Source organism: Malurus melanocephalus, unplaced genomic scaffold (assembly GCF_030028575.1).
Source record: "Malurus melanocephalus ecotype Western Australia unplaced genomic scaffold, MMel_1.1 scaffold_140, whole genome shotgun sequence".
Classification (NCBI taxonomy): Eukaryota; Metazoa; Chordata; class Aves; order Passeriformes; family Maluridae; genus Malurus; species Malurus melanocephalus.
This window is the reverse complement of record NW_026623372.1, coordinates 412,828-423,907: the sequence shown is the minus strand read 5'-3', so window position 1 is coordinate 423,907 and position 11,080 is coordinate 412,828. Positions and strand designations below refer to the sequence as shown.

General features: G+C 45.3%; 1 protein-coding gene across 1 annotated transcript; it reads right to left on the bottom strand.

The window, feature by feature from the left end:
* Positions 1-904: 904 nt before the first annotated feature.
* On the bottom strand, positions 905-11,074 carry INSIG1 (insulin induced gene 1). The gene is made up of 6 exons (XM_057371067.1): positions 10,976-11,074; positions 10,269-10,699; positions 7,432-7,556; positions 6,602-6,768; positions 6,055-6,154; positions 905-3,412 (listed from the first exon to the last, which is right to left on the bottom strand). Exons 2-6 carry the CDS (start codon positions 10,681-10,683, stop codon positions 3,383-3,385), a joined length of 837 nt encoding a protein of 278 aa, XP_057227050.1. The 5' UTR covers positions 10,684-10,699; positions 10,976-11,074; the 3' UTR covers positions 905-3,382.
* Between the last annotated feature and the right edge of the window lie 6 nt (positions 11,075-11,080).

The following is an 11,080-nucleotide window of genomic DNA, read 5'->3' as shown; positions in this document are numbered from 1 at the left end:
CTGTTTCCAAGCCAGGACCCTCAATAATCTCTCATATTTATGCTTTGTTCAATTAGTCCAGCATGTAATGCTTTGTTCTCATGAATTTTGGAGCTACTCTGATGTGCAGTAAAGGCAATTGAGACCTAATTTCATTATTCATCTCAATATGTTCCTGCTGCATTCAGAGAGCAGACTATGGGCCCTCCTGTGGCTAATTTAGCACCTGCAAATCCCCATGATTAAAGCCAAAGGCTGCACAGCCCACAGAATGGATCTGCAGGAATCTGCACACGTCAAATCATYCCACTTGCTGGGAAGAATTTTTTTTTTCCTTTATACTTTGTACACCTCTTCCTTACTCAAAAGGAGACYATCGTGCTTTAGTTCTCCAAGACCAGGCTGTGTGCCACAACCCTTTCTTTTAAATATATATACATACACATATACATATTTAATTACTCCACATAAAATTTGAGTAGTTTTAGGGAAATCAGTGTACCTGGGGAATGTGGACCATCCTCAGCTTGGAGCTGTTAACACTTACTTTCTCAGCTGCTACACTGAAGTTAAACAAACACAGGCTATTTAAGCTAAAACACTTAAATTCCTAAAGCTTTCTTCAGCTAAGCCAACAGAAAATTGACCAAAAAGTCATTTCGCCATTTCCACTGAAAATGCAGGAATTTTTACAAGTCCAATGCAGACATTTAAGAGCAGTAAAATTTTGGTCTAAATTTGCAAGCTGCTATTAGAAGTGCTTAGCCTGATCAGCTCATTCTTAGCCTGTGCTCTTCAAGATGCTTCAGACTTCAGTAACCACTGTTGCACACAACCAAGCCACAACAGGAACTTGCACGTTCACCCYGCCCCCTCCCCTCCATATTTTGTTTCAGATTATGAATTTCAGCATCTTGGAAGACAATGGCAGGAAGATTCTGTACTTTATGCCACAAAACCACAACATGCTTAYGCTGCTTTCCTGGTACAATGGCAGGACTGTTTTCCTTCAACTGTACAACCCAGGCTGAAGCTGGATCGTGCCAAGTTCAGTTTAGAATTCTTTTTTAAACCACTGCATATGCATGACTGAATATTTGTTATGCAACCATAACAACTGTCCTTTTCAAGAAAGATTCCTGCATAATGTGAGCACACAGAACCCGAGGCAAACGTGGCTTGATCTTAAAACTTTAATAGTAAAAAAAGTGTAAAACCAAACACACCGCTGAAAACTTATCAGTAAGAATGAGAATTTAAGTGTTCAAATTCAGAATAGTGCAAATTTTCTCCACTCCCCTCCCCRCCTCTTCCAAACTTAAATCACTTTGGTTAAGATACTCAGAAGTATTGGCAAAAAATGAACTTTTGACTTACATTTTTGGCTGCATTATTTCTAACAGGTACAGATTTAGTTTCAGTCTTTACAAATAAATCTTAAATACTTCTCTATCAAATATCCATAGAGATCACTGTCAGCTTTACTTTCATCTGGTTTTATAACATTTTGAAATGGGTTTCAAGATGGTTAAAAAAGTTGTCTCCCCAGCAGGCAGCAACTTCTTAAACAGCTGAACCTGTCCTGATCTCTTCAAGTAGYTCTACAAAATTTGATTATTTAGGTTTTGAACATTTGAGGAAGGATCGTATACCAACGAAATTACTCTTGATTTTCACCAAAGCAAGGTTAGAATGGGGGTCTGTTCTGTAGTATAGACATTGTGTTAAACTTTTGTAGCTAGCACTCCCTTAGAAGAGTGAAAACAGCCAGAAGAGCTACCTGGCCTCAACATCTTTTTTTGATGGTTCAATCTTTAACTGATACTTCTAACTATAACTGAAGCCATGTAAGATTGGAAAAGAACACAACAACAACAAAAAAAATTGCATAATACAAAAAGGCAAATCCATAAAAGTTTACAAGTACACCATAACCACAAAATTGGAGTATTTCTAAAAATTTGGGTTCAATGTAAGATACAACAAAACTAGCTTTACTAGTTAAATAAATTATTGCTCCATTTGACTCCATGCAGCATTGAAATGAACTCAGAACCCTTTTCTCTTTAATCTCTCATAAGAAATGATCGATATTGAAGAGAACTTGAGGCTCAGACTTACTGTACATTGCACTTCAACTTTTAAGACCTAATACTTGCTATTTAGGTCTCCTGTGGTCTAAGCTATCAAATGAATACATTGTGCTCACCAGAWCTATGTATTAAGAAACACCAAATGTTTAATGTAGTGACATAAGCACTTTTTGTTTTTAAGAAGGCAATCACAGATTGCAAGTTCTATAGGGTTGTRTAAAAACAAGCAGTGATCTCTTTCAGAAACTGAACTGAGAAAACAAGCTGTTTGCTATTCTTCACATACAGTTCAAATCACATTTTAGGCCCAATTCCRTTTCTAACCATTTCAGTCCAAACCCTGACTCAAAGGACAGCTCTAGGAGGAAATGACAAATCGAAAAAGTTTGGGGCACACACTTGAGGGCCAAGCAATGACATGCAATGCATGTTTTTTCAGTGACACCAGACATTTGAGATACTTAAGATGTTCTTTGGTGAGACACTGAAGCAGGTTTCTAATATTAAGCGGAACTATCCCCACACACTTAGATTTCTTATAGAAATGTGGCCATAACTTGATTCTTGCAAATCTTGCAAACCTCAGCAGTAATGAAATTTCCAGTTGGAATCTCTTGATAAAGGTTCACATTTGAACAAGATTGTCTCCAGTGTTCACCTCTCGTACTGAAGTAATTTAGAAATTCCAAACCAAGGCTTCCAGCCTTCTCATCCCTCAAACCCTCTCCACCGTCAAAGACAGAAACTTAATGCAACATTACAAGTAAGGGCATGATTCCTTCATAAGACTCCTAAAAGCATTAGTGCGATGCCTTTAATCTGTTTTGATCACTCTTATTTTTAAATAACCCTATTTTTTAAAGATTTGGATAAATACTATTCCTATTAAACCATACTTCATCATTGTTAAGCACCATCGATCTACTTCCTTTGGGCACTGATACAAGAGCTTGTAATTAAATTTCAGTTTCAAGGCTTTGAAACACGGCAGCTGATTCAATAACTTACAGTGGAATCTAACACTTGGAAAACTGCCACTTAGCCTGAACAGTTGTATGCACTCGGTGTCAAACTCTTCCAGAGAACAGCCATACGCAAACGCTTATGCGGTAAATCAGGGTAAGATTTCAAGATAAGCAGTTAATTTCACTTGGCTATTCTAAGAGTGGATTAATATTTTTCCCCCACGAGTCATTTGTGCAGTGAGCCCATAAAGAGATTATTTCTTCTAAATAATCTTCAGTTTTAGAAAGGAACACGTCTTCATAATGTTGCTTTCACACTGGCACTGGGTATTCGTCTTCAAAGACTTAGTCGTTGTGTGGTTTCTCTGGAATACCCTATGGATAAAAAACATCGAACACATGTCAGGTTTTAATGCCATCTGATAAGTGACTACATTATGCAGTATTTTCAATTATTAAATAGTCAACTAATTCTAGTTAGGCTGACAATGACCTAGCGAGCATGGCTTCCTATAAAAGCTTAACAAGGACGCGCTCCTTAACTGTGGACAAAAAAAAAAAAAAAAATCACTGTGGATGTTGTTGCCTCAATCAGTGCATCTGAAAAATCCACTGCACTGCTTTTATTAATACTTTGTTATCTTTCCTCTCTATCTTAGTTCATTCCTTAGCAGAAAGTATGCAGGGGTTCACTTAATGGACATTAATTCAGTTTTAGCAGACCTTTTTCAAACTGCCTTCAACCACAAGTTACTTTTTTTTCCAGTCAAAGGCTGGTAGCAGAGTTGTACTAATTTCCCCTTAAGTCCCTTTTCTAGCATGGAACCCTGTAGTACGTTACTACAAGAAATTTAACCAACTTTTCTTTGAAACAAAGCTTGTAACATGTTCTCTTTCTAAGATCAAAATGCAAATACATATTTTCAGTATCTATTTTCAACTACTGAATGCATTCTCAGTTCTCCAGCCTCTAGCACTAGTAAACAGATATTTGTGAGGCCCATGTTCTGAATACCTCCCTCATCTGTCAGATGYTGAGAATGATGGTTACAACTCAAAATGAAATGCTGGTATCCACTTAACCCTGCTGATGAGCACTGCCTGAGCAACTYCAGGGGTCATAATGAGCAGAAAGAACTGATGGCAGCAGCAGCACCTTCACCTCTTCTTTCCCTGTCAAAGCTACTAAAAGAACACATTGTGTTTCATCCTAARGCTGGCAGCAAAAAACCCCAACCAAATCAAACCAAACCAAATCAAACTGAAACCAAACCCAAAAGGCTCTGCCAACAGCAGGTTTGCACTTTGTCACTATATTTGAGCTTCTTTGAAGTCCCGTGACTGGAAAGCAATAAGCATCTCCCAGCTAACATTTATCAGCATAGGAGGAGATGTCTCAGGGACACTTTTCATTTTAATTTCTAACTGCAAAAGCTAGAGAGGGGCTGAGGAAGAAGCAAGGCACTTCTACTCCACTGATTTCCACAGGTGCCACCTTCTGCTCTGGACAATGGTAGTTTGATCTGCAGCTGCCACATGTAGCAAATAGCTCGGGGGCTGCAGCACAATATAGCTACAGAAATAACTGTTTTATTCAAGCAYAGGCTAAAAAAAATGCTACATTCCATCTTCTTGCCACATCCACAATGGCTGCCAAAACAGACTGGTACTTTTGAGTTACCTCTATAGAAGAAAGATGTGGTTGACTGAATTATASACTCTGCTTCTTTGAATTTCCAGCACTGCATGCTTCACAATGACTTGCAAAAGTGTTCCTATGAAACTGCTGCACTTCAACTTTCTCCTGACTAAGTAATTGTAATGTAAAACATGTGAGAAAATACCTCTAAATAACCAGAATAAAAAGCTTTGCCTTCCCAACTTCCCCCTTTCTATATAAGGAAGATGACAAGATTGACAGGAAAGCTGCAAGCAGGATCTAGTCTGATTTTAACYACATTCAGGTGAGAGATATCAAAGGAAAAAAGGTTCTGTGTGTCTAAATTCCTTTTTGCTCTTTTTTCTTTAAGGCTCCCTTCCTTTGCTTTCTAACAGGAGCAGGAGCAATGGAAGCACTGCATATTCCAGTGTGAAATACAGAACCRTAGCACAAAACCAACTATAATTTTATTTTGAGACTCTGCTGCACTTACTTCAATAGAATTAATGTTTAATTAATTATGTTTTTCACTTGATGTGAGTGGCAAATTAGAAAAGAGAAGTTATACCTTCTGTTTCCACCACACACACAGTCCTAAATAAACCCAAATGCAGACTGTATGCACCAGGGGGATTTCAAGGGGGAGTAGTCAACTYGTATTTTGAAGAGCTTCAAATGCTCTTCCTTCAGTAAAAATTGAAGGCACCTTAGGAAAGTTATATACTTGGAGGATGTTTTCCAGGRTATGGGATTTACATAGCAAAGAGACAGAAGTAAAGTCAATATAATATTAACTATTACTATCCATCAGTGTCAGAACATTATTCACAACCAAGCCTTAGGCTGACATGCAAGCACACAGCCAGGTTTACTCTGCAGTGTGCCACAAGGAAATAATTCCTTAAGAACCTAGCAAACAAGATAGCAATTTGTAAGTGACCAGTAAAAGAATATTTGATTCTAGACWGGTGGAATTTGATGCTAAATAGGGACATTTCCCTACTTTCACTTTCAGGTTTAAACAATTAGAGAAAGCCCATCAGTGTCTCAGCTCTCCAGCCACTTTGGATGTTAACTCTAAGCAGTGATGAGCAGGAACAGTGTGTACTGATTCCAGTCTTATTTAGGCTGCTACTGGAAAAAAAAACTAAACACAAAAGATACTCCAGCACTTACTAAGACAATACCACTCTACTGGCAACTCAGGTTGTCTGCTTACAGAGCAGCTCCTAGGAATACATCTATTTAACTCTGTCAGCTTGTGAGTCATACCCTTCAAGGCATAGTTTGTTCTTGGACTAACAACAATGGAAGGCATTCGGATTGTTAAAGAAACTACTAATTATGCAGTAATTACCATAGCCAGCTGGCGTCCTATGTTTCCTACAGTCACACCTCCTGAGAAAAATATACATGGAAGCCAAGAACGGATGTAAAGGAAATCTGGGGATGTATACCTGGTAAAGAAAAGGAAATAAGTCAGAGACAAGTTACTTTCATCATCTTACATACTGTTAATGAGATGCTATAGAACTTTCTCCCTGGATTGACACAAASAAGCAAAAATAGGAAAATAGGAGACCAAATTAACTCTGTGAACTGCATAAGCTTGTAAACCCCCATGTCCAAGCCAGTAAAGTTTAAAAATTCACCCTGCTGAGAGCCAGTAAAAGTTCAGTTTTCTTAACTGTTACAATTTCAACATACACCCAAATTCATCTGCTCCCCACCTTCCACCCCCAGCYCTCAGTCTGGTCATTTGGAAAAAACTGGACCATCACCTCAGACAGTATCTTCTCATAAGAATGTACCAAATATGTTAATAACCAAATTCCAGTTCATATGCCCCCATGTTTTTAGCTAAGACAGGAGGATTGAAATAGTATTTTAGAAGTTTAACTTACTGATAAACACCATTATATACAAGAAACTGGGTTATCAGAGTTGCTACAAAGGCTATTGTAATCCCAAGTCCGAGACCACTTCTKGACCGATCAAATGTCCACCAAAGCCCCAGTGATAAGGCTGCCAGAGTCAGGGACAGCTGGATGTTGTTTGCAAAATCTAGTTTCTGGAAAAAGATGTTAAGGACAATGCTTTTAAATCTGCAGACATCCTGTTGCTGAAACGGAACAAGGGAGAGCACAAACTGAAAGTAAGGACTATTCTCTGTCTTCAAATATGATACACTGAGGATATGGTTTTCAGACCTGCTAAGCAATCAGCTCTTGTTGACTCTGACTGGAGCATGACTGCAAAGTCAACATCAATTTTTGTCAYACTGAGCATCTAGAGTATACACTACATTTTAATATATTTAACTTTTATGTATTTTTGCCTCGAATAACCTGGGTAATCCAGCYGACTTAGGCTTTTTGCTCAAACCACCACTATCCAACACACAAAACGCTCTCATTTTGTGTTTCTCACTAGCACATCACTGGTTAACTGTGTCAAATTTTAGATGCAGACATGATATAGATTAAAATAACACAACTTTATGGTTACACTTGTAGTTATACAAGAGATACTGTGAAGTTGATCCCTCTTCTCTCCCGTAACACTTTGAGCTGTGTTTTACATCCTGCAGTAACTTCTGCAGYGCCCAGCAGGTCTCACAGAACTTCTCTGCCAGAAGCACCACATTTACTTTCAGAATTCTCCCAGACCCAAGTGGGAGACAGTTCCATGAGCACAGAATAAGCTCAGGGAGCAAGCACTAGCAGAAGGATACAGCACTGGCGTGGTTGATGCCCACGAACACGGCGATGCAGCGCATGACGCTGGCCCACTCCCGCTTGAACTTGTGGGGCTCCCCGAGGTGGCTGTCGATGCAGGGGTACAGCAGGCCAACCACGGCTGCAAGACAAGGAACACACTTGKAGCAGCTGTGACAACATCACTACTCCAGTATCATTAAATATAAGCTTGGCACACAAGTGCTTGAGAAAGCAGAAGTGCTCATCACGCTACTGTAAGCCTGATGGAGAAAAGACAATTATCACCTGCATCTTCCACTTTAGAGAAGTAAAAACCCTGCTCAAACATGCAGTATTCCCTTTGAACCTTCGAAGCAGAGATGTATATTGCATTGTTAAGGTGTCTGGCTTGAAGCTCCTTTTGTCCAAAGGGATTCATCATTTGACATCCTGAGCAAATGCTTGTACCAATAAAAGCAAAGCATAATAAAAGCTTTGCTAGGAGTGGAATATGAGTTCATTGCTCACGTGCAGGGCTGACAGTTTTATGAACGTGATTCATCAGCTGTGAATCAGGCTGTGAATTAAATATTTACCTGCACTTAAAAAGCTTCTTGGCAGAGCTGCTTTCTCTCCTTCTGCTGGGCTGTAAGTCAGCTCAGTGCTCCTGTCCATGTCGGATGAATTTTGATACCAAACAGATGCAGAGCTGAACTTAAACAAGCACCTGCCATCAGTCTATTTATATCAGAGATATAATAACTACTCATACTGTAAACCAAAGTTTTTATCTTCAGACARCATTTTTTCAGCCTTATCAGTCTGAAAATTGGTTGCAGAAGAAAAACATAGGCTAGTGTTATCCCAGTTGCTAGCAAAAACACCAGATGAGTTTCATTCTTCTAAGACTTGCAGCTCCATGTGTTGTCACCAGCTCTGGGGTTAGACATGCTGCTTTTACCATGCATAACTTCATTTCCTTTCCTACTCTCTTTTWTCTTTAGTCCCTGAAATTATTTAGAGGAATAACTTCCGTGTTAAGGAGGCTACAGGACATGCTATTCTAAAACAGACATGTGCCGAAATAGTTTCATTATTCTGCTACCAGGACTTTTTCTTCATGGTAACAGCTAAATTCCAAAGTTTAATCCAACTGTGACAGGACTACAAGAACTCTCTTTGGAGAATATCCTAGGACATCCTTTTTACTACATAGTTCATTATTCATTCAAGTTTGTGGTTTATCATTCATAGCCCCTTCACTGTGAAACAAAGAGACATCACAAAACTGCATTAAACAAAAACATGAAGGAGTGGTTTAAAGTACTTTCCATGCAAATTATTAACTATCAGTGATTCATTTGCTAAAATTCAACTTGCTTTTAATGCCCTAATCCTTCATCAAAGCCTTGTTTTCACATGGACTGGGGGGGAGTTGATGAACTGGGACAATGCACTGGGTATGTCACAGCTGGCTGCTGTGACAGCCACACCATGGCCTGAGCCTTCTGTGGCATTTGCCCAGCAGTGGGTAGAGGTTGGCACGGGGCAGGGGCTGCAGGCAGGCAGATTATAGGGGCAGGAGACAGGCAGGTGACAGGGGACAGCTGGGTGACAGGAGAAGCAGGCAAGGGGCTGTGGGCAGGAAGGTGACAGGGGACAGACAGGTGACAGGGGCAAGGGGCAGAGGCAGCAAGAAGGCAGCTGACAGGAGCAGTGGGCAGGCAGGTGACAGGGGTGGGGGCCAGGCAGGTTACATTGGTAGCGGGCAAGGGGCAGCGGGCAGTGGCCAGGCGGGTGACAGTGGCCAGGCGGGTGACAGTGGCAGCGGGCAGTGGCCAGGCGGGTGACAGTGGCCAGGCGGGTGACAGTGGCAGCGGGCAGTGGCCAGGCGGGTGACAGTGGCCAGGCGGGTGACAGTGGCAGCAGGCAGTGGCCAGGCGGGTGACAGTGGTCAGGTCGGTGACAGTGGCCAGGCGGGTGACAGTGGCCCGGCCAGTGACAGGGGCAGTGGCCCGGCCGGTGACAGGGGCCCGGCCGGTGACAGGGGCCAGGCGGGTGACAGGGGCAGCGGGCAGTGGCCAGGCGGGTGACAGTGGCCAGGCGGGTGACAGTGGCCAGGCGGGTGACAGTGGCCCGGCCGGTGACAGGGGCCCGGCCGGTGACAGGGGCCCGGCCGGTGACAGGGGCCCGGCCGGTGACAGGGGCCCGGCCGGTGACAGGGGCCCGGCGGGTGACAGGGGCCCGGCGGGTGACAGTGGCCCGGCCGGTGACAGGGGCCCGGCCGGTGACAGGGGCCCGGCCGGTGACAGGGGCCAGGCGGGTGACAGTGGCCCGGCCGGTGACAGGCCCGCGCGCGCCGCCGCACGTGACTTCCTTGTTGTGCCCAGCCCGTGGCCAGTCCCGGCCGCAGCCAATGGCGCGCGCCGCCCGCCACTCACCAGTTCGGCCGCAGCCAATGGGCGGCGGGGGGCGGGGAGGCCACGCCCACCGGCGGGCGCGGGGCGGGGGCAGCGCGGGAATCCCGCGCGGAGCTCGCGGGCACCGGGGCCGCGCGGAAACCCCGCGAAAACCCCGCACCCCGAGCCCCCCCCCACCCGCGCCTCCAGCCCGGGAAACAACACCCCCGGCTTTACCCGCGTTCCGAGCGCACCCGCTCAAAAACAGCCCCGGGACACGCGGACACGCGCGGGCAGCTCTCGCGCGTGGCTAAAGCAGGGCGCGCATCCTTCCCAAATCCCGGGCTGGCAGCACTCGCTGTTGATGGAAGTGCCGGGCTCCCACGCGCACGGGTCACGCGCCTCACCGCCTCTCCTCCTCCACGACAGGATGGGGAAAAAGCAAAAATCACTCGTGGAGGTCAGCAACTCACCTGCTGCTGTGCCGCAGCACGGGGGCACCCACCAGGCGGAGGAGAAGAGAGTGGAAATCACTTCGTCAGGGAACAAAGTCACATTCCGCTGGATCTGCAGCAAGTTCAGCACCAGGGCCATGAAAGCACCCACGACGAAGAGCACTACGCTCCTCTGCACCAGGTGTTGACTCCAGTTCAAGGTGCTGCTGCTGCTGCTGKTGCTGCTGGTACTGCTGGCGGTGCTGCTGGCGCTGGAGGTGCTGGGGCTGCGAGCGCCGCGACCCACCAGCGCCAGCGAGGGGCTGGACACGGAGGAGCTCAGCATCTCGCCCACCTTGGCGGCCAGCCCCGCCGCCGTGTCCCCCAGCTGGGTCCTGTGCCTTGCTCTGGCAGTGCAGGAACAGCTCCAGGCGCAGCTCTCCAACCTGGGCATTGGCTTCTCCGGAGTCCTGAAACACACGCACAGGCACACGCTAGAAAAGCCTCCAACAACGGGTCAGGCCGGCGCCTCCCTTTGCACCCAAACACATCGCTGCCTCCTCCAGCACCCACCGGGGGATGCTGGGTTACCCGAGCGGCCCGGGGGCCGCGCCGCCTCGTCCCCACGGGAGGACACRGACCCCCGTCAGAGCTCGCTCCCCTACCCGGGCCCGTCCAACCTCCGCCCCCCGGCCCGTTCGTCTCCCCCCGAGCATCCGGGGTGCGGGTCCCACCGCCCAGTTTACCTCGGGGTGGGGAGGAGCCGCGCCGCTCGCCGCTCCGCCGCCTCCCTGGCGGCTGCCCCGGGTTAGGTTTATAAACCCCGAGCCGCGGATGTCACGTTACCCGCC